This window comes from Apis florea, unplaced genomic scaffold, assembly GCF_048593485.1.
Source record: "Apis florea isolate Af1SG1 unplaced genomic scaffold, ASM4859348v1 contig_3515_pilon, whole genome shotgun sequence".
Taxonomy (NCBI): domain Eukaryota; kingdom Metazoa; phylum Arthropoda; class Insecta; order Hymenoptera; family Apidae; genus Apis; species Apis florea.
Window position 1 is genome coordinate 288,328 of NW_028256777.1, and position 19,542 is coordinate 307,869.

A 19,542-nucleotide genomic window follows, 5' to 3' on the forward strand; every position below is an offset into this window, starting at 1 on the left:
TAATTGAACATTTTAACTTGAAATGCATATTCCATAATCTTCTTTATTTTAAATATCTTCTTTTTTCATTCATAATAATAAATTTATATTTTAATTAAAATTTTCAATTTTAAAAGATATTCTTTATATTAAAAAATATATATTATAAAAATATGTATCTTTTTATTGTTTTATATATCATTTTATAATAAAAGAGTATATAGATAATATATTTGTTTTGAAAGTTATAACCGTTAAAATTAATGATACTAAAAGATTTAATATAATAAATAATAAAGAAAAAAAAATATCATATGTAAATGATAATAGCTTAAGAAAATTAACTAAAAAGAAAAATAAATTATTAATTATGGTTTTTATAAAAACAAACTGTCTTTTAAAATTAAAGATTATTATAGGTTATATAAATGATTATCATATTAAACAAACAAAACGATTTTTATACACATTACAAAGATATAATTATATTAATTATATAAATAATAAGACATGTTTATATATCATATTATGTCATAATAAAGATCAATTTAAAAGAGACACTTGTAATATAAAAGATAAAATATCATATTTATCAATTTCTAATAGAAAGTTTTGTATAAAAACATTATCAAAAGATCCTAATATATTTGGAAATCTTTCATATAATAAATATGAGAAAATTAAAATGGATAAACTGGAAGAGAAAGAAGAAAAATTTGCTGAAAATATTATAGTTCCAAAGAGAGAAAAATTTACTAATAAAGATTATTATACACTTATTAAATCTCATTTAATTAATAAAAATTTACAATTGGCCTTAAGTGTGTTAGATTTAATGAAAGAAAATGATGATAAACCTAATTTATACATATATAGACTTTTAATTTCTGGTTTTGCTAAACAAGGTGATATTAAACAATGTTTTAAATTATTTAAACAAATAAAAGAAAGAGGTTTAAATCTTTCTCCACATATTTATAGTAGTTTAATTAATGCTTGTTCTGAAGCAAAAGATAGAAAAGAAGCATTAAAACATTTAATATTTTTAAGGAATTATTTTTATGAAAAAAAAATAAATTTAAATAATATACATTATTCATGTCTTATTAAGGCATATAGTTGGCATAAACAAATTTCAATTGCTTTTGAAATAGCAGATGAAGCAAAAGATAATGGTATTCATTCACAGGATATAATTTCTGCTTTATTTCATGCAATAATCAGTGACACAGAAAATGGATTAAAATATGCATTATGCTTGTGGCATAAAATGAAGATAATTAAAATGAAGCCAAACATATTCCATTATAATCTTCTTTTAAAGGCAATTAGAGATACAAAGTTTGGTGATTTAAAAGTAAATGACATTTTGATACCAAATTCAAAGGATTCTCAGATTCAATTTATGGAAACTGGAAGATCAGATTTATTAGATTCTCCACCAGTATTAACTACTTCACTTATTCTTATGCTTAAGAAGTATAATTATTTTATATCAAACAATGAAAATTCAAAAATAAACATAAATGATGAAAGTACATTATTATCTCAAAATTTGAATAATATATTAAAAGAAAATCGATTATTTTTGTTTGGTGGAATTGATAAATTTTTAAAACGTATGAAAAATGATGGTGTAAAACCTGATTTAAAAACAATAACATTAATATTAGATTTACTTCCACCTACAATAAAAGCAGAAGAATATTTTCTTAAATATATTACATCAAATAATCTTAAAATTGATATAACTTTTTTCAATATACTTATTAAAAGGAGATGTTTAAGAAAACAATACAATGTTGCCAAAGTAAGTAATTATTTTAATTAATCAATATAATTAATATTTAATCATAATATTTACATTTTAAAGGATGTACTGAATGAAATTCAAAGTCATCATTTTACACCAAATATTGTTACATTTGGAGTATTGGCTATTGGATGTATTAGATGCAAAGATGGAATAGAACTTTTAGAACAAATGAATACCATTGGTTATGCACCAAATTTCAAAGTCTTAGAAACATTATTTTACAATGCATGTCGTTATAAGAATTTCATATATATATTATATTTAATGGAATATACATTGCATAATAATATTAAACCAACAAAAAACATATTAAATATTTTAGAAAAATTTGATGAATTAGTATTAGAAATTATTGAAGATAAGGTAAATTAATTATTATAAATTATTTTATATTAATTATTTTTATAATTATTATTTATATAATATATTTCTTATTGATATATTTATTTAATATTTTAGAGCAAATATAGTTATGCAAAAATTAATAAAACCAGGAAAGATTATAACAATTTTAAAATAAGATATGAAAATTGGAAAGAGAAAATATAAAATGATATAAAATTATCAAAATAAATTTTCTTTTTGTTCACAATCTGATTTGATATTAATTTATATTGTATAAAATTTCAATACACACACACACACACACACACACACACACACACACACACACACACACACACACACACACACACACACACACACACACACACACACACACACACACACACACACACACACACACATACACACACACATTAATATTTTTATTTTATATAAAATTCTTTTTTTCTTAATATTTCTGTTTCTCTCTTTTTTCTTTCTTTTTATGTATATATATACATAATTATTGTAATAAAACTTAAATTGATATTCATATATTATAATATACTATTATATTACTATATATTACTATCATATTACTATAATTATTATACTCTTGTTTTATTTTTTAAAAAAAATAAATGTTATAAGAGAAATATTTTTGTACTAAACTTATCAATATAAAATTCTTATAATCAGAACATCAAATGATTAATGGACAATAAAGATAATCTTAATAAAGTTAACGAAGATAAGGAGGGCGAGTCTCTTGTGTCCAAGGGCGACTTCTTGTTCCTGTGTTGATTGCACGTGAAGGACATGTTCCGCGAATACTCAACTTATTATATCCTGTAGGTCCAGTTGGTTGTGCTCCGCATGTTTCTAATGCTACGAAATCATCTACATGAAGGGATGGTGGTCGCGAAGTGTTTGGTGGCCTTGATCTAAATGGATCTGCCCCTCTGCCTACACTACCCACTACTGGACCACCTCTTAAAGAATTGGTAAATTGCGTCCGACCTCGCATAGGTGTAACTGTGAAGAAATATTTTTTAATTAAATTATTATTAATTTTGAACTGATAAAATGAATATTAAAAAAATCAATTGATCAATTCTGTTAATTTAAATCATTAAGTCAAGCACAAATTCTAAATTGTTATTAAGGAATCGTTTTACAAATCGATCAGTTTGATCTTTGAATGACTCAATTATTAAAATTTAAAATGAAAAATATATAATGAATATAAATTTACCAAATGGTTGTTTTACTTTAGAAACAGGAGATATAGCTTGTTTTTGTACATCTCTAGTTTCTTGATCATCAGTTTGAGTTTTCGATTGTAATGGTTGAAAAGCATCATCAGGTGGAATCTTAGAACATAAATTTTGAGCTTCTGATAATAGATTAAAGTCAGTAGGAAGTAATTCAGCTGCAAGTGCTAATAAATCTATTGTATTTTCATTTGGTGCTTGGTTTGGACACATAAATGTAAATTTTTTTGGGCGTTTAGAAGCAAGATCTGGTGTACCCAAACATCGTTGAGAAAATTGATTTAACAAAGCTTCAGGAGTTGGTAATAATGGCTCTAACATTTCTGGAATTGGTTCTTTTTCTTCTTTATCTTCTGCAGATTTTAAGATTTCAACTAATTCTTGTGCACGTTTTATTTTTTCCAAAGGATGATCATTCTTATCCCATAAAATTAGAGCTGATAATTGTTGTATACGTAAATATAAAGATCTTCCTTGTGATTCAGATGTAATTAAATTTTCTAAAAACATTATAGTTAAATCCACAATAAGTTGAATTTCTGGTTCTTCTAAAACCGAAATATGATCTAATAACGATCGTAATGCATCAGGATTATTTTCTAAGCAACTTTTTACATGATATAAACCATAATTATGATTAATAAGAGATAAAAGTATACGAAGTGTACTTTGTAATATTTCAATTTCAAATTTCGTGCTAGTTGCTAATATATCAATTAATACAGCTAAAATAGATAAAAGTGGTTCTTTACTTGGTACTGAATGTGTAAGTCTTTTTTCAAATGGCTCACTAATGTCTTCTTGCATAAGACTTAATGTATAATCACATAATGTTTCAAAGATATCAAGAATTTCATATTGTATTCTAATATCATTTGTATTTTTAAGTGCTGTGCACATCATTTCAATAACAGGTGGATATTTTTGATCAGATTTAACTTGTGCTCTAGATGCAGGGCTAGTTAAAGTTAACAAAGTAGCCTTCATAGGTGCATGTCTTGCAAGTTCACTAAGTAAAGTAAGAATTAGAACATTATTTTCTAATGGTGTAGCAGCTATTATACCATCTAATAAACATCTACCTACAAGTAATGCTGTAGGTGCTGCTAAATCACTTAATTGCTTACATACTTTTGAAAGAAGAATTAATAAATCTTTATTCCAACTGGCGCAAAGTAACCGCAATGTTTCAGTTAAATTATTAGCTTGTGCTTGTAAATGAGCAGACCATAATTTTCTAACACCTAAAATTCGAGTAGCATCTTCAGTCATTGTTTCTTTTAAAGTTAAAACTGGTGGTAAAAGTCTTGTTAAAAGTTTCAATCCTGGTATAAAATTACATGGACTTAAAGAAACCATTTTGAGAACTTCACCTAACATTTGCGTCCACAATGATTTTGCTACATTTCCTGATCCATCTGAATCCACAGCCTGTGTGAATACTAAAAGTGTTCCTACTATTTCTTCAGACAAAGTTTGGACAATTTGAATAGAAGGAATAGCTTCTACTAATGAATAAACACCAAGTAATGGTATCACAGCTGTTAAATCTTTGAAATCTGTAGCCATACATTTCACAAGACGTTCTAATAATGCTCTTGTTAATCTTACACATGGAAGAAGTAATGCAACTAATGCTAAACCTCTTCTACCTGTTAAAGCCGCACGATGTAAAAATGGTTGTTCATAAAATTCAGAAATATTTGCCATAACTGCAATAAGAGCTGTTAAGCCATCAGCAGCAAAAAGTTGAGTTAATGCATTTCTGTATTTTAATTCAATATAAGGTTCCATTGGATCTACATCATTATTTGAAGGAAAAACAAGATAATATAAAATTCTACATGCTGTAATTAATTGTCCTGGGAGATAAGCTGCTTTATCTGCATTTTTTCTAATGCATGTGACTAATGGAGAAACATCTCCATAATTCCAATGAGATGGCTGTGCAGCTGTAGTTAAATATGATGTAACATCTTTTAAAACTGCTTGAGTTCGTGATTTTTCTAAAATAATTGTAGCACGGTTTTGAAATATCTCTATTCGATCAGAATAACGAATTGTTGCTGAAATAATTTCTGCAGAAAATTCACACAGATTTGGATCAGAAAGATAAGGAATTAAAATATCAATAAATTCTCCTGTAGGAAGTATTGTTATTATAGCTTGTAAACCATCAGAATATATTAAAAAAGAATGAAGTTTTTTTAAAGCTATCCAATCAGAAGGTTGATATTTTAAATGTAATAAACATTGTACAACTTGCAGTCGCCAACCTAAAATTGATCCTGCTCCAGGTAAATCACATTTTAAAGCTTTTAAAATTAATTTGGTAATTTCTGGTTCTTTTAATAAATACAATAAACCTTCTTTAGTATCAGAAATACGTAAAAGAAAACGTCGAGCAGCTTTAATTAAACTTAAATCCGATTTTGGAGAAGTAAGAGCAAATAAAATATGATACAGCAGTTTGTGATACTCAAAATATGCTATTAAATGACATCGAGGATTTCGATTATATTCTCGTTCAAATTCCATTTGAGCTCCAGCTGGAAGTTGACGTTTTGGTTGAGCCATTAATGTGGGTGAACATATATATGTATTTGTTAATTCAATGATAGCCACTTCATCAATTTCTTTCATTTCATCAAGAAATTCATATGTATGTACTTTTCGTAATAATGAACATAATGCATATTTTAATCTTGCTAATTTTGCTGTATCTAACATCATTAAAGCATTTTTATATAAATTATTTTTTGATTTAAGAAACTCTTTAACAATTATTGGACTTATTAATGCAGCATCCAATGTACGAAGAGCGGAAAGTTTCACAGGAAGTGCTACATTTTCGCGCATGCACAATGCTAATAATTTATAAGGTGCATCTACTTTTAATAGTATTTCTGGACCTTGTGGAAGTTTACACAAAGTTTCCGCTAATCGTACACCAACTTTAACATGACGAACTTTATAAGCTGGTTGAGGTTGAGCACGAGCAAGATCCATATCTAAACCAGCATTTATAATATTGGTCAAATCATTAAAATCTGTATTAGTCAAATGAAATGGAGTAAGTATTGCACATAATGATTCGCAATTATGAACAAATGCCTCTTTTTCCTGACCTGAAGCATTATTAAAATGTAAAACTGATTTTGATATAGATTGAAATATTTCATGAATCTTATCCACCATTTCTTTGTTAATATGGTATTCTTCAGTGACATTCATTGATTCTTCTAAATCCAATAAATCAGGTGGTGTTAAAGAATAAATATTATTTAATTGTATATTTTCACATTCATATTCTGTAGTAGATGGTATATCATCTGCCATTATATCTTCATCAGATAATATAGGTTCAAAAGGCTCTCCTGTTTCATGATCACCACCATCTTGTTCTCCTTCTTCTTCTTCAGCAGATATGGATTCAGGACTTAAGGATACTAAAGATTCAGACGGAGGTGAAGAAGGACGTTTCGTAGATTTTAAAGTATTATTTGTAGCATCTTCTTCCCAATGACCCACTTCTGTCTTTCCAGTATCTGAGATTGAATTTCTGGATGATTCTACTATTTGAATTGGTTGTATAGGAGGAGGAGGTGTTGCAGCAACACATGTTTCCTGAAAATTCCATACAAATATTTTAAAATTAATGTTTTAAAATTAAATTATAAATTTGTATAATATATATATATATATAAAACATTTACATTTGAGTTTGTTTGTGCTTGATTTTCATAATACCACTCAGATTGTTGTTCTGATATTTGAGTAGTGTTTTCTACTTCTTCCAATCCAGTAACACAAGTTGTAGAACCAGCAGCTGAACTAACAACTTCTTGGGGATTATTTAAAGATTTTGTTAATGTTCCATATACTGCTAAAGTAATAGTAGTATACCAGCCCCTAAGTACTAATCCATCTGTTGGTATTTGTTTCCTTTCACATTCTAATTGAATATGAATATTTTGTTTATATTCCAATTCTCCAAGAGATTCAAATGTAGAAGCACCAGGCTTACTTAAATCATTTACAAAAAATTCAATTTCAAATTGAGATGGATTTGTAGCCCTGTATAATGTAAATATTATGTAACTTATTTAAAGAAAATTTTTTTATTTTAATATATAATTTTTATTAATTAATTAATTAATTACCCTAGACGAACACCTCCAGGAAAATCAGCTTGTACTCTAGCACCTAATGGAATAATTCTAACTTCACTTATATAAACAGGTTTTGGGAATTGAACTAAATCTAAATTAAGCTCCTGCAATAAATAAATAATTCTATTGATGTAATTATTATATAAATAAAATAATTTTATACTTACTTCGGAAATATCATGTGAAAATGTATCAAAGAATAACAATTCCGTATTATCCATGTTTTAATTATTTTTATTTATTTTTATATTTTGAAACTGCATATTTCTAAAAAATAAAAATTATATTTATACATATTTATATAATTTAATAAATATATAATAAATTTAAATATTTTTTCTGTTTTTTTCAACTATTGTATATCACAATATATTTTAGTTTAATATGATTTATAATTTTTGTTTTTATTAAATCACATTTATTAATTATAATGTTTATATATATATTATTAATCAATTATAATAATTGAATCTTATATTAAAAAATTCTCGTTCTTACTTTATTAATTTTCGTTATTAATTAAATAATATTAAACTATATGAGGAATGTAAAAGAGAAACTTGAAAAAACTTTAACTTTTTGAAAAATCTGTATGCTTTCCATTGAACTACATGTATTACTTTTTTATCATTTTATAATATATTTATTTAATTCAAGTAACGCCATCTAGTTTAATTCTTAGCTTCGGTTTTACTCGTTTTACTTCATTATAAGAGAAATTGTAATGACTAATACCTGTGCAATTTTCGATACGAATAAATTTTTCTTTCTATTTTAAATTTTTGTCCGCGATAAAATTTAAATTTTATATATTTTATATTTACCCAATTTTAATAGATATTTTTTATATATATTTTATAAGTAGTACATTTATTGAATAACTGTGATAACGACATAACTGATCTGCGTCACTGGTTGTGTTCTTGATTATTTGTAAATTTGTTTTTTGAAATCGTGATACAGCTTTACAATGAAACAAAAGTTATATTAGATCAGTAAGTGTGAGGAAAATTTCTGTTATAATTCATATTGTATAATATTAGAATTTTGTAAACATTTTCAACATTGTTATTAAATTTGACAAATATAACGTTACCATTATCGATGAGATCTTTCAAGTTATACTTTGTAACAATATGTAGGCTTAAATTTCAATTCAAAATAGGTGAAAATTTTTGTTAATATTATTTTTAAATTCAATATTATGTATACATATGTTCTAACTCATGAGGAATAAATGAATTGTTATCAAAACGTTTACAATTATTATTTTTATTGAAAATAGCATATATAATATTATATTATTGAAAAATCATTAAATTTTTTAATTTTATTTTTATTTATTTCTTATATGATCTATACTTTTAGATTTTAAGAAGCTAAATATGTTTGTATATGTATAATAAAAATATTTTTAAAAATGTTAGATGTGATATTTATTTGGTTTTAGGAATGGTAGCTGTTGGAGCTACAGTTTTAATGGCAACTAGTGAAGAAACATCAAATAGAACACAAAATAATTCTATACAATATGAAAATCAAAATATTTGCTCTCACTACAATGAGATACATAATAATGAGCAAAATTCAGAATGTCAAATTAGAAAAAATATAACATCTTGTAATATAAACAGTAAGTATTTTAAATAAATAAAACCAAATAATAATAAAAATAATATAAATTATATAATAATATAATAATAATTGTATTTAATATAATTGTAATAATATATAATAATTATAATAATGATAAATATTTTTAAATCTCTTTCTTTTAAATTCTATATTATATATTTACTAATTTATATATATTTATAGACTATTATTATTGCAAAAAACAATTGCTAAAAAATAAAAAGTTCTATAAGATATATGTAATATACTTCAGTATAATAATTATAATTGTCAACATTTTTATAGAAAATAAAAATCGTAGCTCCATGTTGGAAAAAAATAGTCGGATGATTTCAAGATCAGAAAATAGGGAGAGTAATAAAAACTATACATTGTATAAAACAGCACCAGTTCGTGAAACCAAAGCTTCAAGATTACGTGCTGCTTCCATTATATCACCTAATGGTAAGAATTAGATTTTTTATTTATTTTTAATAAATTAATATAATTTAATATAATTATTCCTAAAGTTTATATTTATTATATTTATATAGGTGGAACAATGTCATCAAGAAAGTTAACTATGTCTGAAAATTCTACACCTTTGAGTCTTCAACCTAGTACTAGTTTATCATTTAAAGATGTAAGTAATTATTTTATATTCATTTATATATTGTATGTATACATTATATTAATAATATGTCTCTATGTGATATACAATATATATTTGTATATAATGTATTATGTATATATATATATAACAATGTTATAAAGGAACATCCAATATCAAATAATAGTAGTATTACAAATTTTCCACGAGAAAGAGATAAAAGTTATAAACGAAAATCATATTTAAATCGATCACTTAATATGGAAACAACAAAAGATCATTTAAATCAATGTAAGTAATTTATTGAAAATTATTTATTGAAAAATTTTACTTAACTAAAAATTTTACTTACATATTTCAGCTGAAAGTAATATTAAACAAACTAAAAGACAATCAAATAAACGAGACTACATATCTGATACAATATCTACTTCAAATTCTAGTAATGAATTTCAATCAACTAATTTAAGTAAAAAGTCCTTTGATTCAAAAATCACTTATGAAAAAGTTAAAGAAAATTATTCTAAAACTTATACATTGCCTTCACTTAATTCTTCTGCAAGCAGTAAACATTTAAATGTACAACGAATTAGGTAGTTATATTTTTTTTTATTTTATATATTGAAATTTGCAATTTTATTATAAAATTTAATTTTATAGTAGTGGTGGACATAGTGATTCAGAAGTTTCTCGAAGAGTTGATGCATTAACAGCATTAACAAAATCTGCAATAGAACGTGTAGAAAGACTTAAATCGCATGCCAATTTTCCGCCAAGTTGTGAATCACGATTAGAGAATCATTCATCTAATACATCATGTCAAATAATTTTTTCTTCTAATACAGAAAATAATATGCGTATATTGCAATTATCACCAAGAAAAAATTCTATTTTAAAAAAATCAAATGATGAACATTCTCAAGATGGATCTTTAAGTCATCAACATATACCGGTTTCAATTCTCAAACATAAAATATCTGATATTGATACTAGTCAAAATGTATCTAATACAATAAATCATGCAGTTTTGCCTGTAACATTTTCACCATCTGTTAGAGAACCAACACATAAAAGACATGGTATCTTAAAAAAGCGCAGTAGCTTAGATGAAAGTGAAATACTTCGACGGCGCAGTTGCTCACCTGACATTTCATCTACTGACAATATATATTCTGAATTTAGGCCAATATTAAAAAATCAGAGACGATCATCTTTAGATGAAATTGTTAAGAGGGATCAGAGTCCAGATCCTCAGCCTACTTCTATATTAAAACGAAAATCATCTAGAGAAGATGATAGAGAAGATCGTCAAATTAGTTCTACAGAACCACAGGGTATACTTAAGAGAAAATCTACAAATAGCCAACGAATAACTAATGTTAACCATCACATAACTATTACAATGGAAACAACAAATATGGGTAATCCTGAAATACTTGATAGTTCTGAGGTGAGACCAATCTTAAAAAAAAAACATAGTAGAGAAGAATCATTTGGTAGTGATCCTCCATCTTTAGAACCACGACCAATATTAAAAAAGAAATCGAGCACAGAATCAGATGAACATGACGATAAACCTAAAAAAACTATTTTGAAATGTACTCGAAAGAATTCACAAGATGAATGTAACTATGAAACAGAATTGACTTCGCCAAAAAAATTATCAATGCTTAAAAATCGTACTTTACAAAATAGAACGAGCGGAGTATTAGAAAATGATCCTGTACGACCTATATTGAAACAATCCAGCAATAGAGACAACGAATCACGAGTCCGTTTAAATCTATATGATGAAACAGTTATTAGTGATGATATGTGTATAGAACCATTAAATTTATTTTTGCGAAAAAGAGCACAATCAGTGGGTCATATTCAACCTTCTAATATTCCTAATGAATTTACTGGTGTACTTAATAAAAGAAGATCTCTTGAATTAATATCTGTGAATGCTATATCAGAAGAAAAATCACAACTAAAATTAACAACTAATAACACCTTAAAAACAGATCTTTCTCTGAATGATGAGAGTGCCAATACTTCTATTGTTTCTTGTGCCAAAATGTACAGGTAATATTAAAGAAATTGAAGAATTATTTTTATTTTTATTTTTCATGATTATTTATTATATTTTTAACTATTTTTATTTATAATGAAATATTTTTTATAAAATGAAATATTTTATATTTTTTAAATACATTTTTAAATTAAAAGTTTATAATATTTTTTTTCTGAAAATATTATTTTACAGATAAAATAATTATTAGAAAATAATTATGCTAGAAATTTTTATTAATTTGAAGTTTTTACTTAATATACAAAATATATATTATATTCTAATTCATTTATTATTATTTATTAATATTTTTGATATATGATATCTTATACCAAATATTTGTTTGTGTTTAGTCTGTATAGTTATACGTAACTTTGGCAAGATATTGAATCTGTGCCAAGTTTAATTATAGATCACCTAACAATTCTAAAAGCTTCAGAAAACAGAGAATCAGAGCATGCACACAACCTGTATGTCTATCTAAAAGTTTTGATTTAAGATAGTATTTTCAATACTTTTTTTTGAATTCATTTTATAAATTATAAAAGGTATTAAATTTAAGATTTTTTCTTTTTAATGATATTTTACACATCTTACTTATCTGCATAAGATAAAAAACATATTATAAGAAATATTAAATAAGAAAATTTTTAAATTTAAATAATATTAATAGTTTATTAATATTTCTATATTGTTTGTAAATATTGTTATATTATTATATTTTTAAATTGGGAATCATAATAAATCTTACATTACAAGATTTAAAATAATATTATATTATTAAATTTTATAATTTATATATATTATACAAATAATAAATTATATCAATATAATAATAATATTCATTTAAATTTTACAAACATTTTAAATTAATATTATATTCAATTATAGCACAACAAAAGAAAAACTTACAGAGAAGGAAAATCAAACTACAACAGTATTTGAAAGTGAAGAAAAAAGTAGATTGAATTCACATGAACTTCTTGTAAATAGTAATAGTAGTGATAATAGTAGTTCTTCAGTTTTTAATAGAATGAATGATAAAGAATATTTAAATAATAAAACACAGTGTTTACAAGAAAAAACAGATGTTGAAAACATTCAAGAAGGTAATGATGTGCATCATACCAACAGTGTTTCTAAAATGACGTTGCATTTTAAAACTTTACAAGAAAAAGCAAACTCTAAAGAAAAAGGTAGCATGTCCCAAAAAATATCGAGCAACACTTCACGTAACATACAACGATATAGAGAACGAAAGAATCAAGGTAACGATAGATTTAATACTCAACCAGTAACTTTTCAAGAAGTGCAAGAAGCAGTTTTACAAAATCAACGTAATGCTACTACATTAGTTAAAAAATCAAGTTTGGCAGAAAATAATATAACTACAACTGATGACGAATTTGATCCTTCTAAATTAAGTTTAGCGGAACGAGTACGTTTATTCAATAAAAAAATTGATACTGAAAAATGTTCAAATAATTTATCATTGGAAAAATATTCACGAAGACGGCCGGCTGCTCGTTATAAAACACAACCAGTTACATCGAAAGAAGTTGAAGTAGCATCTCGAATATCTCCATTGAATACTATTAATCAATGTCCATTAAATACTGGTAAATTTTTTATTTTACTAAAAGATACTTTTAAGTGATATAAATTATTAATATTTTAATTATTTTTAAAGATGATTTACCAAAAAGCATTTTAAAACCTGTTGCATTACATGTACATAATACATTGCAAGAGAAAAGTTCTGAACTCGAAGGAATGAAATTAATAAAATCTGTACTTAAAAAAGAATCTGAAGAATTAGAACAACAAACACTTGAAAATTTTAATATTTCATCACATTCTATATTAGAATCTAATATGGAAAAAAATAAGGTAAATAATAATATTTGAATAACAAAAATTAAAAATTTAATAAGAATATAATTTTTAAAGTAAGATATTATATACAGATAAGAAGTATAATGGAAAATAATTATTCATCAGAATATGATTTAAGTTATGCCTATAATGAAAAGGATAATCATATAGAAGATAGACAACATAAAATTAAACAAAAATATCCAGTGCCTTTTCACAAATGTAATATTCAAGATGAATTAAATAGAAAATTCAAATCTAAACCACATAACATAGATAATGTTCAAACTGTAATTACTACTAAAAAATATGAAGAAACACTTCATACATCTGGAAATAAGATATGTACTCTAAATCAGGAAACATGTAGCACAAAAGATGAAATTGTATCTTCTAATCGCCATCCTATATTTTCAAAACATACCAGGTAACATATTTTATATTAATTTATTGAATTATTTAAATAAAACATAATTTTATAATACTAATAATGATTGTAAGAATGATATAAATTATAAGAATATTTATTATAATTTTTTAATAAAGTACGTTTTATCAAATATGGCATCGCATGATGAACGTTTTAATTATTGCTACAATTACTAAACAATGATAAGATTATATTGTGTAAAAAAGCATGTATATAAACATATGTGTATTATAATTAACTATTTATAGGTATAATCCACTGTTAAAGAGTATCAGTCATCACGCGATTAACAACAAAACGAATGAAAATGAATCAAATAGTGCAACAACAGAAAAGCAACATGGTGTATCTCTTCCAGGATTATGCCGTAGCATAACACAAACAATACACACAATTGATACTAATGATGGCCCAAGTATGAGTATTGCAGAACGATTAGCTGCATTACAACGCAGCGGAAATACAAATTGGAAGCGACGTATAACTTCTGAACATAGCTCATCTAATTCATCGGTAAATTACTTTAAATAATTTTATTGTAAAATCAAAATATTTTGCAGTATTTATTATCATTAATTAAAATTGTTAGGATGGAATATGTTCCAATTTATCAAATAAAGAAGAATTGAGTATCAAGCAAGGAGTGCTTGCAGATTGTCTTGGAAAGTTAGAATCCGCAACAGAAGGTTGGAAAAAAAGAATAGCTGTTACAGATGTAACAAAGTTTACAGTAGCTGGCAAAATGAAAGTAGAACAACAGGAAAATTTAGATCCAGGACCATCTTCACCACTTATTGAAGTTACAGGAAATATTATAGATAGAAAGAAGAAAACTCCTCGTCCTGAAAGATTTAGAACAAAAAAAGGTAAAATTATTTACTTATTTAGATATTTTTAATTATTTTTTTCAAATTTAAATTTCTACACATTAAAAATGCATTTTATTTTTAGGATACAAAATGGATGTTATGTCTATGCCAACTAGTCCAAACAAGGATTCATATATTAAATTACGAGGAAGTTTCTCTGAACCTACAAGTGATGATAGTGGTTAGTGAAAAATTATTTTAGAATTATTTTTTTTTTTGAACAACATTATTTAAAAATATATTTCATAGCTGAAGAATTGAAAATGGGAAAGAATGAGTTACCTGTTGTCTCAATACCTAAGATAGATGACGAAACATTCACTTCTTTTTTTACTGGAATTTCATTAGAAAAATGCGAAGCTGAATCTGTTGATTTAAATGAAAGTGATTTTGATATAATTACATCGCAATCAGAATTGTAAATTTTTCTTTCTTTATTAGTACTAATACTAATTTATTAAGCAAGTTTTCATAGATTTATATTTTTATAGATTAGTTCAAAAACGAAATATACGATTGAAACGACGACGTATTATGTCTAGAAATCCACTTAAAACGCTTGCAGCTCGTACTGATTTGAAATCAGAGTATACTGAAATCCGGACTGGTATTGCAGAAAAAGTAATGAAGCAATTAAATGTTGAGAAACGTAAGTTTTATCAAATTTTAAAATAGTATAGATACAGTAAATACAGTTGCTATAATATTATGTTATTGCAATATTATATTATTACAGTAGCTAAGAATTCATCATTAGCTATGGAAGCACTAGCTGGTCTAGCTTCTACTGAAGACTTTAGTAATATAACACTAAGGAATATAGCAGAAACAAATATTTCTTCAAATAAATTACAACCATATAAAGATTTAATGTTAATTTTAATTAAAGGCAGAAGACATGTACAAGTGAGATTAGTTGAACCAGTCGCGGAGAGTATAAATAGTGGTGATAATTTTGTTTTAGTAACAAAATCAGAGGTTATTAAAAGAATTATTATATATTATTTTACAAAATTTATTTATAAATATTTATAAATGTATTTTATTAATTAATTTTATTAATTATTTATAAATGTATTTTATAATACAGAAATAGAGAAGAATTTTATATTTTTAATTTAGGTTTATAATTACATTGGAAAATATTGTAATGTTATTGAAAAAGCACGAGGTGCAGAAATTGCAATGAGTATTCAACAAAATAAAGATCTTGGTTGTCAAACATCTCAAGTTATTATTATTAATGAAGATAAAATAACATGCACAAAAAGTCAACTACAAAAATTTTGGAATTATCTTGGTATAGAAAATGATAATGTGGATGGTAAAATAGCATCTTTTTTATCATATATGAATCATATATTAATATTTTATAGAACATTGATATCATTATATTGATAACAGTTATTGATGGCGGACATCCTGATGAAGATGAACTTTATGAAACATTTATGATAGATACAAATATGGTATATGAAATTAAAGATGAAGAATTAGTACCACTTGAAAAATATTGGGGTATTATACCAAAAATTGAAATGCTTGATCCAAATAAGGTATATATTTCAGTATAATATAATATATATGTGTGAAACAACTTTGGAAGATCAATTCTAGAAAACAAATATAAAAGTTGATATATAAAAAATATATAAAAATGTTGATTGAAACTTATTAATTAAGTTATTAAATTATCGTTTCATTTAATATAAACTTATTCCAACATTTCTGTTTGTTTTAATATTTAGAATTGATCTATGATTTCTGTTTGTTTTAATATTTACAATTGACTCCAAAAATATCCACGAATATATTAACATCTTGTATATTGTAGTTAATTTAATTATAAATAATTACATTTTTGTATTTAGGTATTAGTATTTGATTTTGGCAGTGAAATGTATATATGGAGTGGTAAAGGAGCTTCAACTGATAAAAAGAGACTTGCTACACATCTTGCTACAGAAATGTGGCAAGAAGGATATGATTATTCAGAATGTACTGTGTGTCCAATTAGTGCGGCATCTATGATTGGTAGACGCACTATATCAAAAGCAGATTTAAAATCTGCTAAAGTCAGACCTAAATGGTGTTTACTTGCTAAGTTGACACAACATGTCGAAACAATACTTTTTAGGGAAAAATTTCTTGACTGGCCAAATGTTTCTGGTATAATACGAGTTCGAGGTATTAAAAATGAAGAACATGTTGATGGAACTGTAACTATAGAAATGTGCAATATTAATGTTCTATTAGAAGAATGTACTATTCCAGTTGATTTAGTTCTTGAAGGAACTCATTTAGGAAGAGGTACTGGTTGGTATGATAATGAGGTAATAATATGTTATTATTATTAATTAATAATATATTATTTATTTAGCATATAAAACAAATTATATAATAAACTAAAATATAGCTTAAATATTAATAAATAATCTATATATACATTTTCGATAATTATTTTTCAGCTAATGAAACAATTTATTGTTACAACAACGGGTGTAAAAGTATGGCATATTGATGAATTTTCACATACTCTTTTGGATGATTCATCTGTTGGACAATTTTATTCTGCAGATAGTTATATTGTATATTGGATGTATTCTGTTACAATTACTGGTATATATTAAATATATTTCATTTTAATCTTTTTTTTAAAATTTGTTATAATGATGATATTATATTATTAAACTATATTATTTAGGCCGTGAACTTAGTGGTTTGCCGTCAAAACATTCTGCAAAGGGTCGTGATCGTTCAGTATATTTTATTTGGCAAGGTCAAAATGCGTCTTTAAATGAACAAGGCGCTGCAGCATTATTAACTATCGAATTAGATAATGATCAAGCACCTCAGGTAAATTATCAATGTAAATTAATGATATTATTCAAATAAATATTTTAAATTTCTTATAGCTTCGTGTAGTTCAAGGACACGAACCAGCAGCATTTTTGAATTTATTTTCTGGAGGAATGATTGTACATAATGGCAAAAAAATGAATACAAAATGCGATGAACGATGGCGATTGTATATATGTCGTGGTACTTTAGAGTCAGAGGTGTCTTTAATAGAGATTCCTTGCAGTACTCGTCAATTACGAAGCAGAAGTTCTCTTATATTATTAGATACAAAAAATAAAAAAATCTATGTGTGGCATGGATCTAATTCATTACCTCATATAAAAAAAGTATTCTTTTAAAATATTATAATGTATAGATAAATTTTAAATAAAATATTCTTTGTTTCTTTAAAATTAAAATTTTTAATATATATGTATGTATTATTATATGTATTTTCAGAATGTAATTAATGCTGCTGCTAAATTGAAAAAAAATCGACCTCGGGAAACAGGTTTAACATTTGAAGGCAATATAGAAATTTTTGAAATTGATGAGGGATTGGAACCAGAAGAATTCATTAATGGTAAATAAAAATTTCTATTCAATATTACATTTATCTGACTTATTATCAAGATAATAAATAAAATATTTTATCACATAGCATTAGGACAAATGAACAAAAAGCTGTATGTTTCATTAGAAAAAGATCAAATACAAGAACATACTCCAAGATTGTTTCATTTATCAAGCATTTCTAAAGAATTTAAATCTGTAGAAATATTGTGTCCGCATCGTGCTTCTTTGCCAACTCCATTTCCTTTTCTACAGGAAGATTTATATCAAGCTCATCAACCAGGTAATTTATATTTTATTATTTTAATAAAATGATTTTTTAAAAAAATTCATTATATTATTATAGCTTTGTTTTTATTGGATAACAAAAATGAATTGTGGATATGGCAAGGGTGGTGGCCTAATATCGGAGCAGAAGATCAATCTGGTAGTAAAGCAGTTAGATGGCAAGCTGAAAGAAGAGCAGCCATGACAATGGCTATGCACTATTGGCAAAAAATTCATCCAGAGATTAATAAATATCCAATTTATCTAGTCTGGGCTGGTCTTGAACCTTTGCAATTTATAAATTTATTTCCTACATGGATATACCGTGATGATATTGCAGAATTGAATATAGAGGTATTTTTAGATTTTTCAAAATTATTAAAGTTTTATATAATTTAAACAAATAATTTGCAATTAGGATGGTCGAAATCCTGGAGAAGTATTGACTGTGGAGAATGAATTAGTTCGATTGACACAAAGTACATACCCTCCGGCTCAATTATTACAACGACCATTACCAGAAGGAGTTGATCCTACACACCTAGAATTGTATTTATCTCAGCAACATTTTCAAGTACGTTTTATAAATTATTAATAATAAATAAATTTTACAAGAGATAATATATATTTTATATATTCTAATAGGAATTGCTAGGTATGACTAAAGAAGAATTTCAAGAACTTCCAATGTGGAAACAAGTGAACCTTAAAAAAGAAATAGGACTTTTCTGATGAAACGTCCAGACTGCCGATTCTACGAAAAATAGCTGCCCTTGTAAAGCGATTAATAAAGTTTTTGTTAATTGTTTTATCATGTTTATAACTTTAAATTTTTTAATTTCTCA

The 19,542-nt window shown here is 25.2% G+C and overlaps 3 protein-coding genes across 7 annotated transcripts in view; 2 read left to right on the forward strand and 1 right to left on the reverse strand.

Annotated features, from left to right (window-relative positions):
- Nucleotides 1-3,378, forward strand: part of LOC147656688 (pentatricopeptide repeat-containing protein 1, mitochondrial) — a 3,539-nt gene extending 161 nt beyond the window's left edge. The window contains exons 2-4 of one of the 2 annotated variants that reach the window (XM_086913784.1): nt 1,169-1,789; nt 1,853-2,158; nt 2,255-3,378. In XM_086913784.1, the coding sequence (XP_086769910.1) occupies nt 1,250-1,789; nt 1,853-2,158; nt 2,255-2,344 (936 nt within the window). In that variant the 5' untranslated portion in view covers nt 1,169-1,249 and the 3' untranslated portion in view covers nt 2,345-3,378. Of the gene's footprint in view, nt 1-5; nt 1,790-1,852; nt 2,159-2,254 lie in introns of those variants that run through there. The other variant, XM_086913783.1, reaches the window with a different exon arrangement.
- Nucleotides 1,782-8,542, reverse strand: vir (VIR_N domain-containing protein). 2 transcript variants are annotated; one of them, XM_086913782.1, is made up of 6 exons: nt 8,390-8,542; nt 7,733-7,832; nt 7,557-7,669; nt 7,110-7,470; nt 3,375-7,020; nt 1,782-3,154 (listed from the first exon to the last, which is right to left on the reverse strand). In XM_086913782.1, exons 2-6 carry the CDS (start codon nt 7,784-7,786, stop codon nt 2,862-2,864), a joined length of 4,467 nt encoding a protein of 1,488 aa, XP_086769908.1. In that variant the 5' UTR covers nt 7,787-7,832; nt 8,390-8,542; the 3' UTR covers nt 1,782-2,861. The 2 variants fall into 2 exon arrangements, with proteins under 2 accessions (XP_086769908.1, XP_003698307.1); XM_003698259.3 differs by lacking the exon at nt 8,390-8,542 and adding an exon at nt 8,064-8,261.
- Svil (Supervillin) lies at nt 8,239-19,508 on the forward strand. 3 transcript variants are annotated; one of them, XM_086913774.1, is made up of 27 exons: nt 8,239-8,560; nt 9,016-9,198; nt 9,486-9,644; nt 9,734-9,822; nt 9,954-10,080; nt 10,151-10,382; nt 10,450-11,856; nt 12,734-13,461; nt 13,533-13,732; nt 13,810-14,144; nt 14,396-14,660; nt 14,737-15,013; nt 15,099-15,197; nt 15,266-15,434; nt 15,508-15,665; nt 15,753-15,994; nt 16,139-16,340; nt 16,421-16,572; nt 16,888-17,349; nt 17,485-17,635; nt 17,721-17,872; nt 17,932-18,204; nt 18,317-18,440; nt 18,519-18,713; nt 18,777-19,051; nt 19,116-19,271; nt 19,343-19,508. In XM_086913774.1, the coding sequence occupies exons 2-27, from the start codon at nt 9,018-9,020 to the stop codon at nt 19,427-19,429; spliced, it is 6,897 nt and encodes a 2,298-aa protein (XP_086769900.1). In that variant the 5' UTR covers nt 8,239-8,560; nt 9,016-9,017; the 3' UTR covers nt 19,430-19,508. The 3 variants fall into 3 exon arrangements, with proteins under 3 accessions (XP_086769900.1, XP_086769898.1, XP_086769899.1); XM_086913772.1 differs by having other exon boundaries at nt 8,535-8,730; XM_086913773.1 differs by having other exon boundaries at nt 8,535-8,730; nt 10,453-11,856.
- Nucleotides 19,509-19,542: the final 34 nt, after the last annotated feature.